Source organism: Orbicella faveolata, unplaced genomic scaffold (genome assembly GCF_042242905.1).
Source record: "Orbicella faveolata isolate gen_17 unplaced genomic scaffold, um_ofav_v1 contig_34, whole genome shotgun sequence".
Classification (NCBI taxonomy): Eukaryota; Metazoa; Cnidaria; class Anthozoa; order Scleractinia; family Merulinidae; genus Orbicella; species Orbicella faveolata.
Genome location: NW_028301563.1, coordinates 31,406,878 through 31,431,878, shown reverse-complemented (window position 1 = coordinate 31,431,878; position 25,001 = coordinate 31,406,878). Strand labels below are relative to the sequence as shown.

Genomic DNA, 25,001 nt, shown 5'->3' with positions numbered 1-25,001 from the left:
GTGCACAAATCTAAAACTACACGACAAAATGGGGGGAGGGGAGGCGGGCGCTTATTTTAAATTTTGACCAAAAGGAGGGGCACTTATTCGAGGGGGGACACTTTATGTAATTCAAGGGTTTACGGTACATGTCATTGACTATTCGTTTAGAAAACTCTCAATGTTGAGGGCAAAAAACTCAATGCATATATTTTGCTGTATAATTATCTCACCTACAATCTTGGACAAAATAAATGGAACATCTGGACCACCCCTCCCCCCATTTCAATGATGCCAAAATGGCACGTATTTGCTCCTTCGTGCCTTCATCATTGCTTTGGGGGGATGGGGGATAATTGTTCCATTTTATTCTGTCCAAGATTGTCTGAGCACCACACTGGCATTACAAGAAGCTGTACTGTATTTGCTATGCAGATCACATCTGATCTGTTGTCGCACATTCGATAACCAAGGGAAAAGAACGTTAGCCGAAATAAAATCTCATCATTTCTGTGAGCGATTCAAGCAGAATTGAAATAAAATCACCACATGGTTTATTTTTGGTGTGTCATGTACTTTATTAATATGAAAATTGAATATGCATAAGTGCGTGTTGAAGTGTTGGCCAAAAGCAAAGTTGTTTCTTTAACCAAGCCGAATATATTTTTTATTGTTGGTGTTGCGTGCAGGGGAAATAAAAATATTAAACGCTGCACATCTCTGATTAAGCTTGCTTTCTTAGTTTTTCAGAATTTAATTTTGAAGTGCGTCTTTTTAAAAGTACCTTATTGATACCTTCACAAGTTGATTTTTTTTTTTTTGCACCTCTGACGTGGTGGCAATATGTGGTGTACGTGGAGGGAGGGTTCATTGATGTGAGGGAGACAGAGTGAACGGATAGCATTGCACTGGCATTGTTTGCCAGCAAATTTTACGACATAAAAAAGAACATTTCAACTTACCCACAGGAAAAACAAAATAGCAGAAGAAGAGAATGGTCTTGAACCCGGGAGAGTTCTCACACTTCACCTTGACCTGCAACTTATGCGCTACTCCAATGCACCACTTAAGCCCTCATGCTTTCAATCGATTATTTTTAAAGCCTTAACTTTTCAGGCAGTTATTGGATATTTGTCCATTGAAGTATTTTCTTTCTGTAGAATAGTCTTCTCGTAAGAAAAGAGTCTTGCACAATTTTTATCTACGTTGAAATCAAATTCAACGATTTACAAGTTTTTATGGACGATTTTGTACGGTTTAGCATGGTTTTGTAGCAGGGCAGTGAAATAATATTCTTAGTTCAGTTTTTATTTTGTTGATGGCCAAAATCGTCAAAAACTGTTTTAAACTGTCCAAAAACCAACCTAAATCGTTGGAAATATGTCGTAAACTGTCACTTAAACATGTAAGCATCATTTTAACATAGTGCAAGTACCTATAGAGAACGGTTGTTTTATTGACTTCAGTCTTTCATCATTACTTCTTATTATGGCAGTGATGTGACTATTCATAGACTCCATAGTTTTATTGATCAGCTCTTGAGAAATACGATAGATTGTTCGGTATTAAACATCTCGCTTAATGTGAAATTTGAAGTTGTCTTCAGGAATTTGTACTGAAGCTCAGTGCTTCATTTGATATTCTATTTTTTCAATGGCATGTTTGTACTGAGCTTTTCGAGCACTAATATGATTCGTTATTAATCCCAATACTACTCTGGAAAGTTGGGGTTAGAATAACGTTCTTATTTATTCATTGTTATCAAAATACACTCTACTCGTAGTACCTAAACTTAGGTTGTCAGCGTTACCATTGAGCTCTGACGCACGTGACTGCGACAGACACCACTTCCTTGTACTGCCGATAAATGTGTTGACATATTAGTTCCTAATTACTGGCTCCCTTTGTCTTGTCATGTTGAAACCTTAAATACAATCTTGGACAAAATAAATGGAACATCTGGACCACCCCTCCCCCCTTTCAATGATGCCAAAATGGCACGTATTTGCTCCTTCGCGCCTTCATCATTGCTTTGGGGGGGGGGGGGGGATGGGGGATAATTGTTCCATTTTATTCTGTTCAAGACTGTAGTTTCCATTATTTTGGTCTGGGACTCCAGGGCTCATTTGAATTGAACAGTCAGATGGCTCCCAGCTTATCGTGTCTTATCTACCTTGACAATGTCAAGCTTTGCACTAGAAGCTAGAGAAGAATATACAGGCCAAGAAATTCCTAGGTTTTTACAGTAGTGGTGAAAACCCGAGATTGAAGAACTCCTCGATGGCTCACTCTTTCGGTCCAACTTTGTGTGAGTCAGCACGCTTCTATTGTCTGTTTCTCACTACTGGAAGTTACCTGCTCTCTCTTCATTATTGAGTGATAAAATACCTCCCATGAAGTGGACTTAATAGTTGATACAAATATGAGGTTATTATTATTTTTATTATTATTATTAATTTTTTGCAGGTTGCAACTTGCCAGGACAAGTCTGATTAGAATGAAAAGAAACTTGTGACTGAGCCTCAAACTTCAATTTAGAAAGCATCAAAGAATTGCAAGACAGTAGAACTACAAAGATTGGTAGTAAATAGATTTCATAGTAATAAGCCAAAGGAAAGATTGTTCAATGAATTGCTGGTGAACACGAGTGTCCTGTTTAGTGGCAACATCACAAGGTAACACAAGAACTTCATACTTGCAAGCATTGGTGCTAACAAAATGTAAGTTGTTTTATGATTAGGTTTATTTTATGACATGCAAGACCTAAACGAACATTGAAGAAAAAAAAAAATCAGTATTTTGAGCGAGTTATAGAAACACAAGTGTTAGATTGGGAGAATGCTTTTTGGAGTTCTTTCAATCTTTCACAAGTTTTTTATAGCTTGATAGAAATACAGATAATTTTTTTTCGATTTCCTGTTGAAAACACAGCCATAAAAAAGAAAGGATAGTCCCTGGTTTATTTTGTTAATCTAAATGTGAATTCTCTTTTCTTGTGCCACTGTTTTCGTGTGAGGTCTGGGGAGGAGTGAGACTCCCATATAAAAAAGACAGGGATGCTCGTCAGAAATTTTGAAAAGAATCCCTAAGAGGTACAGGTCTACATACATACTGTTTTGTGCCAGGCCTGGCTTCAAATCTTCTTCTGTATTTTCACAACCTTTTTTCATTTTTTCCAGTGCTACAGGATTTCCAGTTACAAGCAGCATTTCCAGCTCCTTCAGTTCACCAATATTGTCAGGCAATGTAGTCAACTGGTTATAACTCAACAACAGTACCCAGAGTTTATTGAGATGTTTTATGTGTGATGATAAAACTGTCAGCATGATTTTACCCACATCCAATACTATGGACTCATTCAATTTGCCAGTCTCAACTGGTTATTACTTAAGTCCAGTCTCGAGTAATCCATTCTCACATTCAGCCTTTCCAGCTCCTTCAGTTCACCAATCTCATCAGGCAATTAATTTTAGTCAACTGGTTATTACTCAAGTCCAGTCTCCAGTCTCCATTCTCAAATCCAGCCATTCCAGCTCCTTCAGTTCACCAATCTCATCAGGCAGTGTAGTCAACTGGTTACTACTCAAGTCCGATATTCAGGACTATTTGAGATTTACTGAGATGTTTTATGTGTGGTGATAAAACTGTCAGCTTCTTTTTACTCACATTATGTAACACTACATACCAGCTCCTTCAGTTCACTAACATCATCAGGCAACATAGTCAACTGGTTACTACTCAAGTACAGTCCCCTCAGTTCCTTGAAGGTAGAACAGACAACTGGTTGTTACTCACACTAAGCACGGTCAGGTTACTCAACTCAGCAATGGCTTGAGGAAGTTCTCTCAACTGGTTCACCTCTGATGTCAGCATTTTCAGATTTTTCAGCTTGTTAATACTTGTTGGTAATTCTTCCAGATAATGAATTATCTGGCAAGTCAAGTTCCTCCAATTCAGTTAGGTCAGACACAGCTTCAGGAACTTTTGACAACCCTTGGATACTAAGATCTAAAACGCCATCTCCAATAATAATTGTAACTTCAGTTCGTTAATCTCATCAGGCAATGTAGTCAACTGGTTATCACCCCACAACAGTACCTGGAGTTTATTGAGATGTTTTATGTGTGATGATAAAACTGTCAGCTCATTGTTACTCACATTCAGCCATACCAGCTCCTTCCATTCAGTTCACCAATCTCATCAGGCAATGTAGTCAACTGGTTATCACGCTGCACAGTACCCAGAGTTTATTGAGATGTTTTATGTGTGATGATAGAACTGTCAGTTCATTGTTACTCACATTCAGCCATACCAGCTCCTTCAGTTCACCAATCTCATCAGGCGATGTAGTCATTTGGTTATTACTCAAGTCCAGTCTCCAGTCTCCATTCTCACATCCAGCCACACCAGCTCCTTCAGTTCACCAATCTCATCAGGCAATGTAGTCAACTGGTTACTACTCAAGCACATTCCCCTCAGTTCCTTGAAGGTAGAACAGACAACCGCGTGTTACTGACACTAGGCACGGTCAGGTTACTCAGCTCAGCAATGGCTTGAAGTTCTCTCAACTGGTTCTCGTCTGATCTCAACGTTTTGAGATTTTTCAGCTTGTTAATACTTGTTGGTAATTCATCCAGATAATTATCTGGCAAGTCAAGTTCCTCCAATTCAGTCAGGTCAGAAACAGCTTCAGGAACATTTGACAACCCTCTGTTACTAAGATGTAAAACCCTGTCTCGGATAACATTTTTCACTTCACTTCAGCAGTCTCATCAGGCAATGTAGTCAAGTGGTTATCACCCAACAACAGTACCCGGAGGTCATTGAGATGTTTATGTGTGATGATGAAACTGACAGCTCATAATTTGTTACTCACATTTAGCCATACCAGCTCCTTCAGTTCACCAATCTCTTCAGGCAGTGTGAAAGTCAAGTGGTTATTACTCAAGTCCAGTCTCCAGTCTCCAGTCTCCATTCTCACATCCAGCCATTCCAGTTCCTTCAGTTCACCAACAGCGTCAGGCAACATAGTCAACTTGTTACTACTCAAGTACAGTCCCCTCAGTTCCTTGAAGGTAGAACAGACAACTGGTTGTTACTCACACTAAGCACGGTCAGGTTACTCAACTCAGCGATGGCTTGAGGAAGTTCTCTCAACTGGTTCTTGTCTATAAATCCCAGTGTTTTCAGATTTTTCAGCTTGTTAATACTTGTTGGTAATTCGTCCAGATGATCATCTGGCTAGTCAATTTCCTCCAATTCAGTCAGGTCAGTAATAACTTCAGGAACTTTTGACAACCCTCTGCTACTAAAATCTTGAATTTTTTTTAAAAATAAATTTGTAGAAATGCACTTTCTGAGCTCCTCTGCTGAAATGTTCTCTGTCCTCTACTATATTGCAACTGTTTGAATGCGACATGGAAATCTAAAATCTTAAGCACTTCCCGAAGTTAATAGTGATTTTACACATCAGAGGAATCTGGTAGAAATCACATGACATTAGGCTGACCAATTTTTTGCCATTGACCAAAACTATATAGAATTGGAAGGAATTCCCAGATATTAATATTCTGAATTCATATAGCCTACAACAAGCTTTAATTAAACACAGTAATTAGATCAAGAAGACATTTTTAATACAAACGCCTGAGGTTATTGTCAGTTTCCATGGAACTATTGATCTGAGTTCATTTAAACCCGTTCAAAATCTTGACGGTTTCAACTCAAACAAACAACCTTAACTTAAAATATCTAAATTTCACTTGACTGTGCTTTATACTGTAATTATCACTCACTGTTTGACAGTTTCACTCTTTATGCTATAAATAAGATGACAAACTTAATTCAGGTGGAAGAAATTCTGCATGGTTTGTGTTGCTATCGAGTTATAGAATTGCAACTTGTAGCAGGCACTCTCTTACCTGACTCATCCCCAGTCATCTTCAGACAACTTCATACAGTGCATGGTACAGGGCAAGGTGGGAGCGCAAGGTGAGATGGGTACACAATGCTCTCCCTCGCACTTTTCCCCTTGCCCTGTGCCACGTGTTGTATGAAGAAGACTGAAGATGAGTCCGCTTTCTTACAGGGTCCTTTCCCTGGTGCAGCATTTACATAGAAATCTTTTGAGTTTTTGTCATCTTACCTGGCGATTCTGGATTTACTCTTCTAATGGAGACCAATTAATTGAAGACTTACACAGCAAAATTGTATTTTCATTTCAGCAAATAAATGTTGGAAGTCCAGCGGCCTGGGTGATTACACCTTGAATTCAAGAGCTCCAGCTAGCCTCCAGTCCCTCTCATAAGTCTCTGCATTGGTTTTCATTCTCAGGAAAGAGAGAGCCGCTGAGCAGGTTCACCTTTGAGTCCCACGTGTGAGCGGCAAAGTGTGAGTTAGCGAGCGAGGAGTCTTGTGCAGAAAGGAAGTCAGCCTGCCTTGATCTCTGATCTCTGTTGTTCCCAGGGTCTCTCTGCCCTCCTCCCAAGAGTGAGAGAGGGGGACCGTGGGAACGAGGTTAAACTTTGCTGCTTGTACGTGTGTTCCTCAAACGTGAGCCTGTTCACAGGCTAGGAAAGAGAATTCCTTGTTTCATTCAAATTTCTTTTTGAGGGATCATTTCATCTACCCTCACGACTTTGCTAATGAGTTTTTCCTTCAATCATACATAATAAGAAGGAATACTCAATATTAGATTTAGAATAGCAAATAATAAACGGAGAGTCAATGTTAGATTTGGATTAGAAGACTGTACATAAAGACATTTATTTTAACTAAAGTTGCTAAATGTCTGGTTTCATCTACAGGTATTTTTCATTTGTTATTATGCAAACTAGGTATAATTAATTTGACCAATACGGTACCATATATTTACTGAGATGTCACATTGCTGAGATACCTTTTGTAGACAGTTAATATTAGGCGTATCCTTTGAGCAAAACAGATCTTTGTAAAAGGCAATAGATCGTTATTTCTCAACCAGTTTTTGTTTTTTTTGAGTGTAGAAAAAAGTCTCTGTCACTAAGAGGACTATACTTTTCATTGTTATATTGTAATTAATGAATTTTTGGAGATACACCTCTTTTATCTATTCGTTTAAACTGATGGTTATTTTTTCACGTATATGTTTTCCAAGTGTTAATGAGATTACCAATAATCAGAGTTAACTAGGAGATTTACTGTTGGCCAGCGGATGATCGCTGTGGGCATGCGTAGTTGTGCCATTGCTGTGCAGTTTTGCCCTCAATATTGCTTATCGACAAGTTAAATAGGAAACTAAGATCCAACGTAGTTACTTTATTTGTCGCAAAGGAGCCCCGGGGGGGGGAGGGGGGACTCCCGTATGAAAAGGTCGGGGATTCTCGACTTCTTGCTCAGGGTTGTAAATAAAGGATGTTGGTCTCACTCAGGACGACAAAATGCCACAATTTTTAGCTGTCAAAGTATCTTTAAGAGAGCATTCAAAGAGATACATTGAAAAACGCTCTCGTTTTCCGTTTTTGGGCTTAATTCCTGCCTCCCTCTTGAGTCAGGTCTACTAACCCAGGCTCCTATCCTGGGGCTGGTAATCAAGCCTATTCAGTTATAAGCGGTCTCTTTTAGGGTCATGCCAGGACAGATTGGTCTCGGCTTTAGGGGTTTAATTCAAATTTTCCGACCTTGACATATGGATGTCCCCCCCCCCCTCCCCGGGTAGTTTCTCATTTTCCCTAGTACTAGATTGGTGGTCAATTTTATGTCAAAAAACCAAAGCTGGCCTTCAGACAAGGCAGATTAGCGCTTCAGCCCCGCCAATCTGTTCGGAAGGCTAAGCCAAAGAACCACTTAAGGGATCACAAAGGACAGACCAACCGGTGAACCAATCAAAACTCAATGTAATTACGTGTAGCAGACGCAATTTTTAATTCAACCATGTAGCGTAGAAGTGTAAAGCCAAGTACTTTTCGACACTCGAATGAAAACCACTATGAATGTAAAATAAATACAGGTTATTAGAGTTCACCAAATTGACACTAAGAAATTGTCTGGAGATTTAAAGGAATTCTCCTAACTAGCACAATAGACAATATAAGACTAGTAAAGAGAATTTGTTATTTGATAATAATGTATGTTAACCTCTGTGGGAGTTGGTCGATTGTACCGTAACAGCTCTCAGGGGCTGGGCTAAGGCTCGACTCTTCCGGGATGCTCGTCATACCTTTTAGGGGTTAAGAAAGCGGTGTTGGTACCTCTTAATGTGTTCGGCCTTAAAGGGTTGGCAGCGAGAGCCTTTTAGGGTATTGAGCAGTATTGAGCCGAAAATGAAATATGACAGGAGATAACGTGTTTTGTTAGAATTGGTACCTCTTAGGGAAGAACAACAAGTCAAGCCACGCCCACAAGACAGGATCTTGGTACCTCTTAGGGCATCCCGTCGGTCCTTTTCATATCGGAGCCCCCATCCCCGGTGACTCAACCGCTGCATAAACTAACAACCTTAACGTCCAGTTAGCTTTTCTCATCATTGAATCGCCTTTTTCTGCCCTATTTTCAGGGTCCCTCTTGTGTTCTTGCTTCAGAGAGAGACCTTGGGGTGAGTCGTAACCGACGGTGCTACTTGCGTAGTGCCTAGGCCTCGATATTTCACCTCTGTCAACCATATCAGATCTTAAAAAGTGATTTGTGACTCCAAGTGGGTCGCCTTCGTCCGGCAACTTGGTCTCGCCAGGTAGCACAACAGTTGCGTTATTCTGAAAAGAATATTTTCCTTATGAAATTTAACCTTGGCCAAAGCAACTGTAGCATTGTCTTCACCTTTGTTAGCAACGAAGAAAACGACTATTTCGACTGCTGCTCGTACCCAAAAGGGCTACCTATAGCTTCAGGTATTTCACAAGTTGAGGTATATGGGAGGGTTTGAAAATCTGTCATTTAGTCATTTAAAGGGCCTTTACTTAAAATACTTGGAACGGTCGCACTGTATGGCTGTATCATTTAACATATTTAGATAAGCACTACATGAAAATGACAAGAAGATTTCTTGTTTTGGCGATTTATTCATAATACGGGCCGGTTATGAAAGCCTGTGAGAGGGGTACCGGTACCTTTTTCAATTAGAGTTTTAGCGGGGGGTACCGTATACGGAAGGGGTACCCTTTTTGTCACTGCCCTGTGAATGGTATACAAAAAGGGTAAGCTGTTGGACCAAGAGAGGGAGCCTGTTAAACTTTTTTTGTTATTAAACATTTGCGTAGTTTGAGAGCCATTGAGTCTAAATATTATGCATACGGCTTTGAGTAGGGGCGAAACGACTTCCGACTTTAAGTTGGGAAACGGAGCTCAAGGGTCCGTTTCTCCGAAAGCCCCGGAAACTTTTCGGACGCGCAAAGCCATTTTTAGTTTATTTGTATCTAAGAACAGAGGTGTATGCGCCTGAAACTTCTTGTATGAAGAAAACCTCTGTTCATGTCAAGAGTATGTTAATAAAGCAGCTCTGTAATCATAAGGTGTGAGAGTTCGCTACGGCTTTGCGGGTGCGAAAACTTTTCGGAGCCTTTGAGAGACGGGCCCCTTGAGGCGTACCGACCTGTTACGTTGTAGAGTACCCCACCTCCCCCGGGCTCATTTGCTGCGCCCACTCATGAGAGAGATCAACGGCACTCAAAGGTAACATTCATATCCCAGTGTGTTCATTTAATATTGGGGGGAGCAAATGTACAGCCTAATGATACATTCTTGCTCCGCCCTGATATTCCGTAGAGAGCTAGCATTATTATATGTGAGTTCTTCTTGGAGCAGTTATGTCCTGGTTTGTTTGTGTTATTCCTTAGACACTTGGAATGAAAAGATGCCCTTCAAACCTGGTTCAAAATAGAGTGTGCCAGTCTCTTTACTCAGGGCAAGGCCGAGGGGAGAGGGGATGGGGACGGGGTGCTTTGAGAGCTGCAGTTAGCAAGGTGCTTGATGGGAAATTTGTTGCATTGCTTGTGAAACAAAACATGGTTCAGTTTATTTTTGTGCTGTTGCTTGTTGGCGTAATGGTGGTGTCTTATGCGGGAGGCGTTTATTTCGTGAAGATACTTAGAACAAATACTTTGTGATGCTCAAAGATGTACGCGCCGACCTCCTTGAAAAACATGGTTAGCTAGAAGCATGCATACAAATAGTTCATTGTCACTGCGAGGATGTAAGCTCACTTGTCAAAGAAAATCTGAATTAACTTTAGTAGAGGCTTGCCAACTAGGAGACTATATCAAAGTCCGTAAACTTCTCGAACAAGGCGTATCGCCAAATAGCGTGGGAACATTCGGCTGGACAGCCTTACAGGAAGCTGCGAGCGAGGAACGCACTGCAGTTGTCTGCCTTCTTTGCAGTTTTAACTGCGAACTTGACTTGTTAGGTACCGCTGGCGAGACTGCGCTTCACAAATGTGCAGCTAATAATGATGTGAAAACTATGGACGTGTTGCTATCTTCAGGGTGTGGAGTGGACGTAAGGAACTCTGGAGGACATTCCCCGCTGCATGTCACTGCCTATCACGACCATCTTGACGCTGCACAGTTGTTGCTGTGTTATAATGCTGATGTGCGGGCGCGTGATCGCTGGAATCAAACACCATTACATAGAGCAGCTGGTAAGAGGAACGTCTGTATCATGGATCTTTTAATTAATTGATGAAATTTAAGTTAAACAACTTTATTCATGCGTCAAACCACTTGCTGGCCGTCCCTACATAGAGCCCACTACATTTGGTACACCTTAGCTACAATTTACTCTTCTGGCTACACCCAGAACAGTTAGTGTACCCTCACCCCAATCTCTGGGAGATCTAGCATGGTTCAGTCGAACTTCCTAAACTAAAAGAAAATTGAGACACTTATTATAACACACTGACTTGGCCTCAGAATGCCGGGAACCCATTTTCCAAGGACTTGAGTTTACAAAAAATTTCTAGGGTAGCTCCCCTACAGGGGAGCTCCTTTGGTGATCTATATCTTGAACCCACTACTCTAAAGTCCTGTATGCACCCCATCGTGTACAAACTTTAATGCCTTGTGCTTTTGTGTTTAGATCGCAAATGCAACTGATGATGGTGTCAAAACTTGAACATAGTTTTAAGGCAGCCGTGCTGCTAATATGACAAATTTAATGGCCTTTTGGTGATCATATTTTGGAGGACCACAGTGTATTTAGTTGGTTTGCTATAGAAAGCATCTACCTGAAATGCAACAGACTCAGGCTGGAAGTAAGGGCTGAAAATGACCTGGCCACAGCTAGAAGGGCTGAGAAGGAACTGGCTGTTAAAGAAGTGGGGGGGGGGGGGGGGGGTGGTAAGGGGGGTGTTTTATGCAGTTTTGCTGGTAGCTTTCATCTGTTGCCTGGTGCATATGATTTGATAACTTTATTTGTACATAGTATTTCCATCAGTCTATTTTATACTGAGTGTTAGGAAAAAGAGAGTTCCTTTTGGATATGGAAAACATTCTTAGTGCAATTTACATTACACTGAAAGCATGCAAAAAATCCATCTCCTTCTTTTTCCAGGAGTAATTAAAAATCACTCCTGGCTACTCAAGGTGTTGAAAAATATCTTGTTTTGGTTCAAAATTTTAGCAACAATTATAACAATTATAGCAAATGTTCAACAATAGTTAACTTTTTAACATTTTCCTTCAGCCAGGGGCTGTACCAACATGGTAAAGCTTCTCCTTAATAACAGCAGCGATGTACTGCTCCAGGATGACCAGGGTTACACTCCACTGCACCTTGCTGCAGCATGGGGATGCCCACTGACGGTCCAAGTATTGTTAGATGCTGCATCAGATATTTATGCTAAGAACAGAAACAACAAGACTGCAACCGATGTCAGTCAGTCATCTGCAGGTTCATCATTGCTGCGTGCCGCTGCGTGTCAGACACCCAAATTACAGTACCTTTGCATTTTGGTGATCAGAAAACTCCTTTGTAACAATCCAATGCAAAAAATCAATAGGCTTCCTGTGTCCCAGCTTTTAAAAGATCGAATTGCAAATGTTTCTTTGGTAGAAAGGGTCCAAGCTATGAATACACACTAACAAACCCTGTAAAGTACAATGGCACCCCACCTTGCGTTCACCCTGTTGATATGGTCAACTTAACTTTGAGGGACACAACATTAGTTTATCTAGACGTGCCCCTCTCCTCCCCTTCCAATACATCATGTAAATTAATTTTAGTGTTGTAAATTTGTATTGTATGTTTCTTGCAACCTATATCTACTTAATCATGTATTAGGGATTGGAGGAACAAATAAAATTCAAAAAAACTTCATGGTCACCTTGTTATAATGGCCATTTTTTTGGTCCTGGCGAAACGTCCATACATTTTGTGATAAGAAAACCCCATTAATTGTGGCCACCCAGTTAGTATGGCCAACAGCTGCATTCTAAAATCTTAACCCATATAATCCTCTACAATTTTTCCCCATTTATACAGCCACTCAAAGTAGTTATGGCCATATTTCCTGTGGTAAAATCATGACATACTTACTGATTGAACTTTCATCGTTTTAGAAATTATATCTGTATTATGGATGCTTATTAAAGAACAGGTGTTTAAAGTACAGTTTTGAGATATCTATTAAGAAGTCACTCTCTTTAGATGAATCATAAACTTTGCCCATACACTGTTAATATGCCACCCCGTTAATACAGTCAAATTTTCATGGTGCGTTGGTGACCGTATTAGTGGGGTTACACTGTATTTTGCTAAATTTAATTCTGATACTGAGAACCTGATTATGCAGTTCAGGAAATGTGCCTTGACTTGAACTTAATTTTGTCAGTGGATCATATTAAAGGAGAATGTATAGCAGTGAGGTCAAGGAGATTATTGTAGAAAAATGCAGCCAGCCTTGAGCACCCAGACATGATCAATTTCAGTTTTTTTCTTATTCTATTATTGTCATCAGTCGGCAGTGATTTATTCTGTGTAGGTAGGCTTATTATAGCTTATCCAAGCTTGCCATGCTTCAGGTAGAAAGGCAAGAGTACAAGAGTGTTTTTCCTGTGGGTTGTTCAAGCAAAAGCCTGGCTACACAGGCTTGTCATTGTCATCGTTGTTTTGCACAGTTTCAAAGGAGGCCTTAGTTAACGTAGTGAGCAGATGATGTCGATCATTGATCACATTATTATTAAAGTTAATAAAAGTGTTTCAAATGGGATGTTTTGTGATTGTGTTTCGCCATAGCTTTTTTGTTTGATTGCTTCTGCAGTATGCAATAATTACAGGTTAATGCACTCAGTGAGTGACTTACTGGGATTTACCTGCACAAGTTCACTAACAATGAACATGAAACTTCAATACTGCACAAGGCTTTGCTGAGTGTGGTATTGAAAATTTTGAGTTCTTTGTTAGTGAACGAATACAGGTAAATCCTGATAATTCACGAGCAATGAGTGCGTTAACATTTTTATTATTCAAATACACTGCACAAAGAAACACTGCATGGAAACCACTATATTTGAGTCAGCCGAAGCCATGGTGTAATGACAGTGGTGTGTTGAAGTTACACCATGGCTATTATACCACGATAATGTCGTCAAGGTGGTTGTCTCATCACAGCCAGTATCACATGGTACAAATCAGCCAATCAGAAATTGGAATTCATACAGTACATGAAAGTTGAATAATAAAACACGCTCATTCCCAGTATAAACAACATGATTGTGCAATTTGACGATTTGAATGGCAAGGCTTTCCATCCAGCACAACCCTTCCATGCAGAAAACTTTCAAATTATCTGCCTTGATGATACATATTTAAGACATCAGTGGCTTTGTAAAACATTGGCAGTCTTAGCAATTTATTTTATCACACTCCTTCTGCACAACTGTCTTTATGACTGATAGTTGTCTGCACACAGAGGGCTTGATAACACTGACGACACTTGTCCACTTTGAGAGTGTGGAGTCAAGTGTTACCAGACCATAATATAACAGATGCAAAACTTGGTCGATGGGGACAATAGAAAAAGAGGTGGGTGAAAGAAATTTGAGTGGGGAGAGATCAAGTCCCTTCTCTTCCCCCCCCCCCCCCCCCCCAGACTCTGCCCGGTTTTTTTTTTTTTTTCACTCAAAAGATTTTTGAGGAACATATTTATCAGTAATTATTTGCTTTTGTGGAGGGTAGGAGAAGAATTTTGTCTTTTAATTAGGATTTTTGCACCTGATAGCACTAAAATGCAAAAGAAGAGGGTCATATATTGGGGGATTAAAAATCCAGGGGTGGGTTATGCCCTATGATGTAAATGTTAAAAATATTGTTAAAAAGATGCTTAATGACGATATAAATCAACTAAATCTCCCTATAATGGCCTATGTGGGGAGGCTCCACCTGAAAGGGGTTAAGGGGTACCTTTTGCGGCTTTTAGGTATGTTGAAGGGTAGGGATTTCATGAAAGGGTAGGGAAATCAAAGTATCTTGACTCCTGCCATGCACTTAACAAATAATACTTGTGTTTTGGTTCACATCTCTTCCGGTATTAAATGCTTGGTATTCTCCCGTAATATATTATTCCTATCATTCCAAGGGTTTAGAAAAGGGGTGGAATGTTCTAAAGTAGGTATGTGAAAGAGGTACCGTTTTCAATAAAACGTATACGAAAGGGGCAGCTTTTCTGTCAAACTGGTATCCAAACGGGTAAGGGGTTGAACCTCGGGGCGGATGCTCCCCGTATAAAACTTCCTAGAGTAAGCCCCCACCTCAGCAGACAAGGTCAAAAGTTTATGGTCCCTCCATTCAAACCAAAGTTATTAGTTCCTGAAAAAAATAGTTTTGCTGTGTCGGCAGACACCTGGAAAACTTGATTGTCTTTTATAGTTGAGGTAAATAAAGCTGTCAGTCCCTCGAAGAAAAAAGGGCCTGGGGCGAGAAGACATACAACAGCCATAGCAACAAGCATCAACGAGACGAAGTCCGCCATTTTGATTAAAATTACGGGAAACTCGCGATTGCGTTTAAAATATCCATGAAGTCGATGCCCTTGTAACATTTAATAGCTTCCTAAAGAAAACTAGAAACCTCGTGGGGAATCTTCTTCTCTTTTTTCGATGGTTGTGTGGATTTAACGCGAATATAATATCGTAGTCTCTTGCCATCATGTCCAACAAAAGTCGACAAGATAAGACGAAAACTCCTGCTCAAACATCGGCGCCACCGCCTACCAGCAATGACATTATACCTGGGAGATTTACAGAAGCTGACTGGTATGTATTGCTATGAAGTAAAAATGGTTTTCTCGCTAATTTGGTTGGTTAATCATGGATACATGTTCCCTTTTAATTAAGTCTTAAGTTTAATCTTAGCTTCCTTCTTGTATCAACGTACGACTTGCCTGTTCCTGTAATCTGAGGCAAAGTAAAGGGTGAAAAAACTGTATTGACTTTCTATGAAGTATAAAATTCGTCATTTCGATCATGAAAAAGTACATGTGTATACATCAATAAAATGTGTTCAAAGTTCTTACTGACTGTTTGGACAAACTGTTTTAAGGGCCTCCACAGATTAGACATTTAGTGTCAACAGCTATTTGTTATCGACAACTAATTGTGTCTGATGGGAGCATTCCACACATTGGAGTGTTAGTTGTTGATAGCGAAGGGCCTCTACAGTCAACCGGGCTGGCTCGGTTTCCGAGATCTTGCCTTGCCACTCTTTCCTACGTAAATATTTTGATGTGTTCATATGAGAACCTGGACTGGTTTGGGTACCCAGATATCGGTAACCGGAATGAAAATTTTCCCGTATGAACACTTCACCCCTGGTGACTGGGACGAAACTTTTTAGGCAAAATAGCTTCGCTTTTGTAACATAGTGGCCAAAATGGCATAATTTTTCTTGTATGTATTTCCACTTTAGGTGTATGCAAATTAGACTTATTTGTAAAGTTACAAGAGTCCATGAAGCTAAAACAGTTGTGAACGATACAGGTTTATATCCCACCATTTTGGTTTTGTTTCTTGAATTTCATCCCAGTTGACCAAGCTGAAATTTTCCATGTGAACAGACAACAAAATTTGTCCCGGTAGCTGAAGCAGTCTTGTTACCTGGCTCATGTGAAGAGGCCCTAAGTCAGGCAAACGAGAGCTTAGGAAATAAGGTTCACTATACATGTTCAAAACACAATATGCATGCTGAAATGTGTTTCATATTTCCATAGTTGTCAACAGCTAAACCAATGATTCCCACATGGGAAAAACGGTCAAATGCTGGTTGTTGACAACTAAAGCAGTTTGTCTTTTCAAAAAGGGAAACTGCTTAGTTGTTGACAACTAAAAATTTAACGTTTAGTAGTCGACAACTAATCTCTAAATGTGCTATACGCACTGCATATGCTACACATATAACTTAAATATGTGACACCTGCATTCTGCAGACTGAAAAAGTTCACAATCGTGTACCAATACTATATTTTTATGAATCTTCAGGCATCACATGGTGGACCAGGAAGACGGCGAAGAGTTTATACTGGATATTGTCAATGAAATAGTGGAGTCTACCATGAAAGTCCTCCATAAGCAGTACATTATCAGTCAAACACTGCCGTACACTATACAAGAGACCAAAAATCTGCTTCTACAGATTATTGAGGTATACACACCTTGTAGACTGTTTGTGTTAATGGCCTCATTATTATTATCATCATCATCATCTCACTCTGTGCTAACAGACAGGCAAGGTTGTGACGTTCTGTTTCCAAGTCAACCTGTCCCTTGTTATTGCTCTTGCAATATTCCAGTCACGCTGTTCTTCCTTCTTTCTTTTTCTCTGCTTCCACGTTCCACCATCACATCGTGCAAGTAAAGATGAGCTCAAAACAGCATGGATCGAAAAAATGCTTGGATGAAGTTGCACCTGTTTGATCAAAATTTTAGGTTGGAATAACGGAGTAGGCTTCTCACCAAGGCCTTGATACACAGTATTTTTAAAAATTGACTTTTAAAGAAAGCCCTAACAGAAAGTGCATGTTTAAAGCCATGTTTCTAGAACTCAACAGAATTAGCACAAGCTGTTGATGTAATGATGTCGCATGCAAAGAGAACTAACATTAATCTTAGCAACCAAATTACAGTAGAACCTGCTCAATCCAGTCACCAATTCTTTGGACCACAAAAACAGGGAAGCCCTATTTCGCTATATTAACAGGGTGGCTATATTAAAGGGGTTCTTTAAATAAGAAAATGACTGACTGAGCTTTTATTCAGGCCAGAATAAGTGGCCATAATAACTTGGTGGCCGTATTAACAGGGTTGCGGTAAGGCAGGGTTCCGCTGTACATGTAAATGAGTGATTTTCTGTTATATTTCAGTGGCAGTTTTTAGCCTGTGATGCAGGCGAGGACAACCCTGCATGTGATTCAACATGGTTGGAAGAAGATGGTAGAAAAACAATTACAATTTTTTTTCTTATTATTTTGTTCACATATTCACATGCTTTTTTAAATTATGACAATAAAATTTTATATACATGTATATTTCTGCATGGAAAATGGAGATACCAGTATATGGTGGAAATTATTTTAATCAGTATTACTACTGCCATTTCTACCAGTTATTCTACTTGTGAGTTTACAAGATTTTGAGTCTCAATATAATAATATGCATTTATTTATGTTTGCACAATGTCCAAGTTCTAACAACACTTGTCTTGAATCTCATTCAGAACCTGTCACACCCATCACTGACTCTTGGGCTCAGGGATCAGTTCCCATCTTGTTGCGACCATCGTCAGCATCATCAACATCTTCTGTCCAATCAGATCAAGAGTCTGAGCTGTCATCTATTGCTGAAGAAAGGCCAGCGTAAGTTAATTTTGTTGAAAAAAAAAAACTTCAAATTCAAATTTCGGAGAAGAATTCTGTGCCCTTTTTGTCTGCTTTTAACTAACTGTCACAGACAAGTGGTAACGCCTTAAGACATTGCATAACTAAGAAAATTTGAGAACTTATCTCCACAAATTATGTTGCTTAACTTGTATAAGCAACTAGTGTGTGGGCCAGCTGATCTCAAGGTTGTTTCATGAAAAGTGGAGCCCTGCAGAATCTGGAGTCAACTTTTTTTAAGCCATCTGGTTTTTCTTATCCCTAGGGCTGGAAAAGAAGACTTAACATGGCTCGAAATAGTTTCCAGCACTTTCCGAGACGTAGACTTTAATGGGTCACTATAACCACTCTATATCGGTTGATGCCAAAATCATTTTGTTAAAAAAACTGCCCAATCATTGGTGAACAGGATGCTGTCAATATTGTGGCACAAAAGGTTACCATAGCAGCAATATGACCTGCTAAAAACACCTTTAATTTTAGCTTTAATTGCTTTTAATTCAAAAACGAGCTTGGTGACAGCTATTTTTATTATCAAACTGCGATAAGCGTGATAAGATGCAACTTTTGGCAAAGTTTAAAAAAATTCTGTGAGGTGGGTTCAGAGCCACCTGAAATTTTTGAAAATTCAAAGTGGCTCTGAACGCACCCCACAAAATTTTTCTTAACTTTGCAAAATGCTGCATCTTATCATGCTTATCACAATTCAATAATAGAAATAGGGGTCACTGAGCTCCTTTTTCAGTTATAGGTGCTTAAAGCTAAAGTTAAGGGTGTTTTTAGCAGGCCATATTGTTGCTATGGTATCCTGTTATGTAAAATAGATGATTGCAACTTGTTTACCAATGATTGGACATTTGTATGTCACCATTATTGTTGCATCACTTGTTAAACTGAGTATGAAAAAGAACTATCTCTATTAATTATCTTGTAACTGAAAATGAAGTATAAATTCTTTCCTAATACTGAGTACATGAGTTCTGTACTATTATGCCACCTTTAGGCATAAATAGTCAACTGGTCTGCCTCCCGCCAGTTGAGATTCTTAACCTAGTTATGTGTATTTGAATATTTATTTATCATTGTTTGTTTACATTGGTCCTGAAAAGTGCCAATTGGGAGTGGCCAATTAAGTAATTAATTAATTAGTTAAACAGTGGCAGTATTCATCCTTCGAAGTATAGCTGTTAGAAATGCGCTGGCAACTGTTGCCAGCCTCCTTAAACCAGATTGATTAATAATTTGATGTAGATGCCAGTTTTTTAAATTCTGGCAGCATTAATATTGTGTGTGTTAGTATGTTGTTTGCAATGTCTTTTTGTTGTTGTTGGTCTTAGGGCCCCTGAACCACCATTTGAGGCCCTTGAAGTGTCCACCACTCCTATGTCAATTAGCAGTCCTGCTCAACCTCCACCTACTGCTGCCGAGGAGAGTAACAGGGACAAACCTAAGGAGACTTCAAATGCACAGGTGAAATCATCTCACTTTCACTCATATGTTCTACTCGAAGTTTGAAACTCCATGAAATGAATTTGACTGACTCTGTTATCATTTCAGCTCTTTGTTGGTAATCACAGATAATGCATGTTTTGGTGATAATCAAAATGTAAAAAAGAACTATCTCTATTAATAAACTTGTGGCTGAAAATGAAGTATAAATTCTTTCCTAATATCATGAGTTCTGTACGATTATGCCACTTTTAGGCCTACATGTGGTGAAAATTATTGTAATTACGTTGGACTTGCATTATGTTATATATTTGACTAGCTGTTTAAAGTTTTTTGAGTGATGTTCCATTCAGCCACCCAAATTTTAACTGCCAAACTTTAGCCACTAGTGTTAATAATAAAGCTTGTTTACCTTTCAAAAGGTTAAAGGTAAAAAACGAACTGGTGTCCCATTTAAACCACACAAAGGCAAACTACCATCATTCTCTGGAGTGGATCTAACGCCTCTGACAGATGACTATGTGTTAAACAAAGCTGACAGGCAACAAGAGGAGAGTTCAAGGGAATACACAGACACTAATGGCCTGGCCATGTTGTCATCCTCTACATCAATTGTTAAGGTAAAGTATTAACCCTGATGCACTTTGTAAATGCATAAAAGCTAGACTCCCAGACTTGTGGAGGATTCAAAGATAGAAGAAATTTGTAAGAAAATGCAAATCAGTGGCCCTCATTAAGTTGTCTAAGTCCTGTAAATGATGAACATTTAATATTGCTGTGTTTAAAAATTATTATACTATTAAGCTAAAAAATTTCAATAATAAAGCTCTTGCAATTCAGAGGACTCTGTAAGGAGAAAAGAGATTTTAAACTTGCTAAAGCAGATTCAAAACTTGTAACCAATCCCTTAAGCCTTCAGGAACAAACTTTACTTTGTCTTTCATAAAGTAAAGCTCCTCTCGAATAAGCGCCCGCCCTTGGGGCAATATAAGAAAAAATGCCACTTGAAAGAAAAAAGTTAGTATTAATAATTCTGATTCCATTATTAAATGCAAAAAAAGAATATTTTGAAATGTCTTTCGATGGACTTCCTGTTTCTATCATAATGCTGATAATTGAAATAAAATTAGAGCAGTTCTATCCTAATATCAGCCTCAATATTCTCCTTACAATTTGTTAAAATATTGTGAAAATAATTTGTGAGGATTAAGAAATTAATCACCAAAGTTACATAACCTTCAGCTGATATTTTCAACAAGTTCTTCTAACTATTACATAGTGAAATATATGGAGATCAGTAGGGAGAATTTGAATGTTGACTCCATTTTGATTTTGAACTAAACAGCTTCCTTCTGAGAGCAGTAGGTGGGAGCAATACTCCTGGGCATCAACAACTAACTTGACTTCTCAATCTTGGAGTGTTAGTCACTTCTCTAAATCACAGGTAAACCTTAAAATAATGATGCTTTGGAATTAAATATAAACACCCTCTGATACAGATGGATTAAAAAATAAAATATTTATAAATAGCGGGAACTGATCAAACATTGTATTAGTAGTCTGTAGTGCTTCAAACTGACAAGTAAATTTAACTATAGCCAACGTACCATAAACACCGGAGGATAAATCAAACTCTTTTTACTCACAATTTTCCATAAAAATTGGGGATGCAGCTTATCTGTGAGGACATTTGGACAACATGCCATAAATTTGCATAAATTAACACTTTTTCTCAAACATTTACAAGTTTGTATTAAAAGCAAACTAATAAGAACTTCAGAAGACTAATAATATCCAAATACGCATTGATCATTGCTTTTACAGGGTTTGGTGGCTCCTAAATTAGCCGTTCTTGTTCATAAGCATAAGCCTACATTTCTTGCTGTTAAACACCATTAAACATTCGTTAAAGATCTTTTGGCCAGTTTAAGGTCACCATTTTAGAGCAGCTAAACGTCGTGCAGCAGAAAATCTCCATTCTGGCTCGAAAGCTGTTCTATACACTGTCGTAATGAGCTTTGATCACTGAACTCATGAAAGCTTCAAAAGCTACTTGTGTCCAGGTTTATTTTGATTATTTTGATTTCTTTCCAAAACCTTTTTTGCGAAATTTGAGTTGCCAAACTCAGGGTGTGGCTTATCTGCGAGTAGGGCTTATCCGCCAGTGTTTATGGTATAACTGTAAAATTTAAAACTGTAAGCTTAGTGTGGAATCATTCAGAATCATGCATAATTATGCCCAAACAACAAGTGTTCGACATATCTTCTCAATCAAAACAAATTCTAAGGAGTGACTGGAGAAGTAAATTTGTCAAAATCTATGCTAATTAAGACTGGGTATCCAAACCTCCTCCACGCTTGTGATTTTCTTTGTTTTAACTTGAATTATTGATGAGTTTGAGAGTGTAATATATATTTTAATATATAAAACTGCAGGCTCAATGTGAAATCTTCACAGATGTGTAAACAACAAGTTTCCTTCGATGAACACTACGTACAAGGAATTTGTCTCTGCATTCTGTCGTTGTTGCAGGTCTCTTCATGTCAACACAACACATAATTCATCATGACCACTGTTATGATAAAGATCCTTTGATGGTCCTATTTCACAGTGGAGGTGTAGAAGTTAGGTCAGACTTATATTTATTATCAATGTCTTTGCCAACAGGCCCAGTATGGCCGACCACCAGGCATAAAGGACGTGCTGTATGATGAGCGCGGAAATGTAGTAGCTGTCATGAAGATTTCTCCTGATAAACTTCCATCACACAGGTAGCTTTCTGGGTTTAATATGGTGTGACTAACTGAAAGATAAAGTGACCGAATGACCAACCAACTGACCAACTGACTGACTGACTGACTGACTAACCAACTGACTGATTAGGTGACTACCTGACTGATGGACAGACAGATAGAGGATGGTCTTGACTGACAGGCTGCTTGTCTGCCTCAATGAATGACTGTTATATCAATGGACTGACAGACAGACCCACTGCCTGACTGACTGCATTACTGACTGACTGCTTGACTGCCTGACTGCCTGCCTGATTGACTGACTGACTGATGAAATAGTGAACAGACAGTTGAGTCATCGGGAGGATGTCACAGTAAATTTAACCCCCAAATATGCCTCATAAACTTTAGTCACCCCTCCCCTGCCTCTCATGCTCCCCCCCCAAAAAAACAAAAAAATCAGAAAACATAAAGATCCTGCTGCAAGTTACAAAAATCACCAGTTTCATAGTGCATAAAAATTCTTTCATGCCTTTCTCCTGTTTGTATCTTTGAATATCCTTGTGGGATATACACTTATTTCCCTTATTTGGTTGCAGAGTTCGAACAAAGTTTTCTGTTGTCGATGATGACGGCGAAGGACAGTTGATGCGCACCCGTTCGAGACCCAGAAAACTGGGAGCTAGCGCAAAAAAAGCAGAATCTGGGAAGGAGTGGAAAGCCTCCAAAAGTACAAGTCACAGGCAGAATATTGATACCAGCCTCTTACATAACAACGCATATCAGATTGAAAATACTGGTCACATAACACCCTTACCACCTCCCTTGGTAAGCTTTAGTTTCTAACTTGTTTGTGTTGAAACGACTGGCTGCATAAACTTCCTCTTTTCTTCTTTTATGTGTTGATTATCTTCACCTAGCAACTGGCAGGAGAAAATAAGCTCAAGTCGGCATTGGGCCGAGTTTTCCCTATTGCCAGATCCTATTAAATTCATCACACACGAGGGGAACAGTCCATGCAACTAGTCCCTGCAGCAAGTGGCAGGGACAAGTCCCATCGTGTGAACTGACCATTTTTGCTTCAAAATCCCACAAATTCAACCAGTTTGAATTTTTGGGACAAGTGTCTGCAACTTGCTCCACTAAACGCTTCATGTGAACTGCTTGTGGAACAAGTCCCTGTGACCAGTTCAGGGGACTAGTGGCAGGAACTAGTGGCAGGGACTTGTCCCTTCGTGTGTGCCCAACTTTATGATTCCTGCAGCATTTAGGCTCCTACAAATAGGAGTATTTCTTCCCTCTCCCTGGATAGAATGCTGGTCTGCTGCAGGGTTAACTCCAACATTTAATTTTCCATTGCTCAGATAAATAAACCTGGGTGGAGAGAGATACTATCAGACTAGAGAGAATGCAATGGAAGCTGACCAGGGCTCAAACCCAGACTTATCAATCCAGACTACCAGTGCACTGAAAATCACACCAGTTCATTCTCTAAGTGAAAGTACACTGTCTTGCCAAGAGTACAACCCTATGCAGGGCTTGATCTTGATGCACCACAAAATCCTGAGAAGTAACATTAAAAGAGATGTATGGAAATAATTAAGGAGAGTTTGTATTTCAATTTTGGGACTAAACTATGTAAACTGTGAGTTTCACACAGTGTCGTGAAGAGTTCACTCTGATTGCAACATGTTTATTTACATTTTATTAATCATTATTATGTCTATTTAATAACTCAAGGTTGATACTATGGACATATCTGCTGGTGTGCTTGTGCGAGAAGGAAATATAATCAGGCGTGGACCAAGACAGGTTAATAAAAGCGTTATATCATCCATTTGACATGAAAATAATTTACATGGATATTTTTCAGAATACATATTGAACGACGAAAAGCTATGCATATTTAACCGTAACAAGAAGGCAAAAAATGCCTAATTATAAGTTATGTATACAAATGGAGGTTATGGGTAAAGTCAAGAACTGACTATCAGACTACTATCAAAAGTTGTAGAAACCAACAGCGAGCAGCGAGGTGTCTAATCAGTTTTAGCATAGGCTACCGACCGTTCTATCAAACAGAAAAAATATGCAATACAGCAAATAGAAATGCAAGCCAGAAATGTTTGATGGATATTTACCTGAGTTATGCCATAATTCTTTTTTCAATTGAATCAGGTTGTCTTGTTATCTTCAGATCCCTCGTCGTGCAGAGAAGACACCCTCCACAGCGTGTCTACAGCCGCTCGATAACAACCGTCCCGCGGGACGGGTCATTAGCGATCTCCTAACCCGTTCGTCGCCCGTTATCAGACCGTTTCGAGCTACTGAACCCATTCCCCCGATAGCTCCTCAGCCACCCACATACTCGTAACACTCAGGGACTTCGTTCGCCACTCGTTGTCGTCATAGTCAATGTAAATATTTGCCGGCTCATCGAGGATGACATTTTAAAGTCTTGTCAATTATGTTTTATTGTACTCGTTTGTGACGCTGTCTAGACTAGCCGAACAGTGTTTGGTAGTGTGACTGTCAGTGTTTTGCAGAAGAGACAGCACAACGTGAAAGTAGTTTGTAAATATCATACATTATGTGCTTGTAAATACACTATAAAGAACAAATGTACTATACGATGTGTGTGGTTCAGGGTTTTTTGACAATTCCGTGAAATAAAGCTTTGCGAGATATTGGGTCGATTTTCAATTGTTTCACTTACTCGTTCACTGGAAGGTATGCCTGGAAAATCATTTGTGAAAATTATTTAAACAACAGACAGAAGAAGCTTTATTTTTTGTTTTTGTTTTTTTATATTTTCCGTTTGAAGGTTAAAGCTCTGTGCGCGATAATGTCAGAAAAGTCGCCCCCTGGACAATTAACCCCAGACAACTCGCCCCCGATCTTCAGACAACTGGCCCCCGATATGAAAACACCTATGTTACGTTGCCTGTTTTGCAGCCAATCAGCTCGCGCCCACGATCACCCACCGAGTTCGCCTCGCTGA

General features: G+C 39.4%; 3 protein-coding genes across 8 annotated transcripts in view; all 3 read left to right on the top strand.

The window, feature by feature from the left end:
• The window catches only part of LOC110060494 (uncharacterized), a 46,729-nt gene extending 38,646 nt beyond the window's left edge, over positions 1-8,083 (top strand). For 2 of the 4 annotated variants that reach the window (XM_089271273.1, XM_089271270.1), the window contains 2 exons: positions 2,446-2,699; positions 3,159-8,083. In XM_089271273.1, the coding sequence (XP_089127399.1) occupies positions 2,446-2,475 (30 nt within the window). In that variant the 3' untranslated portion in view covers positions 2,476-2,699; positions 3,159-8,083. The remainder of the gene's footprint in view (positions 1-2,445; positions 2,700-3,158) is intronic. The other 2 variants (XM_089271271.1, XM_089271272.1) reach the window with 2 other exon arrangements.
• A 1,649-nt stretch (positions 8,084-9,732) lies between these two features.
• LOC110060498 (uncharacterized) lies at positions 9,733-13,159 on the top strand. Of its 2 annotated transcripts, XM_020767283.2 has the most exons (3): positions 9,734-10,097; positions 10,358-10,591; positions 11,635-13,159. In XM_020767283.2, exons 1-3 carry the CDS (start codon positions 10,058-10,060, stop codon positions 12,030-12,032), a joined length of 672 nt encoding a protein of 223 aa, XP_020622942.2. In that variant the 5' UTR covers positions 9,734-10,057; the 3' UTR covers positions 12,033-13,159. The 2 variants fall into 2 exon arrangements, with proteins under 2 accessions (XP_020622941.2, XP_020622942.2); XM_020767282.2 differs by having other exon boundaries at positions 9,733-10,591.
• A 1,713-nt stretch (positions 13,160-14,872) lies between these two features.
• On the top strand, positions 14,873-24,635 carry LOC110060497 (uncharacterized). Of its 2 annotated transcripts, XM_020767280.2 has the most exons (11): positions 14,873-15,203; positions 16,425-16,587; positions 17,306-17,375; positions 17,659-17,797; positions 19,156-19,288; positions 19,690-19,887; positions 20,613-20,711; positions 21,936-22,039; positions 22,600-22,828; positions 23,741-23,812; positions 24,198-24,635. In XM_020767280.2, the coding sequence occupies exons 1-11, from the start codon at positions 15,097-15,099 to the stop codon at positions 24,372-24,374; spliced, it is 1,491 nt and encodes a 496-aa protein (XP_020622939.2). In that variant the 5' UTR covers positions 14,873-15,096; the 3' UTR covers positions 24,375-24,635. The 2 variants fall into 2 exon arrangements, with proteins under 2 accessions (XP_020622939.2, XP_020622940.2); XM_020767281.2 differs by lacking the exon at positions 20,613-20,711 and having other exon boundaries at positions 14,875-15,203.
• The last annotated feature ends 366 nt before the right edge of the window (positions 24,636-25,001 follow it).

Bases quoted from the DNA above. Each gene is read 5' to 3' on its own strand.
- LOC110060497 (XM_020767280.2), top strand. From the start codon at position 15,097: ATGTCCAACAAAAGTCGACAAGATAAGACGAAAACTCCTGCTCAAACA. The intron at 16,588-17,305 runs GTATACACACCT...GTTATATTTCAG, and splicing joins TGCTTCTACAGATTATTGAG to TGGCAGTTTTTAGCCTGTGA. The intron at 22,829-23,740 runs GTAAGCTTTAGT...TAATAACTCAAG, and splicing joins CACCCTTACCACCTCCCTTG to GTTGATACTATGGACATATC.
- LOC110060498 (XM_020767282.2), top strand. From the start codon at position 10,111: ATGCATACAAATAGTTCATTGTCACTGCGAGGATGTAAGCTCACTTGT. The intron at 10,592-11,634 runs GTAAGAGGAACG...ATTTTCCTTCAG, and splicing joins ACCATTACATAGAGCAGCTG to CCAGGGGCTGTACCAACATG.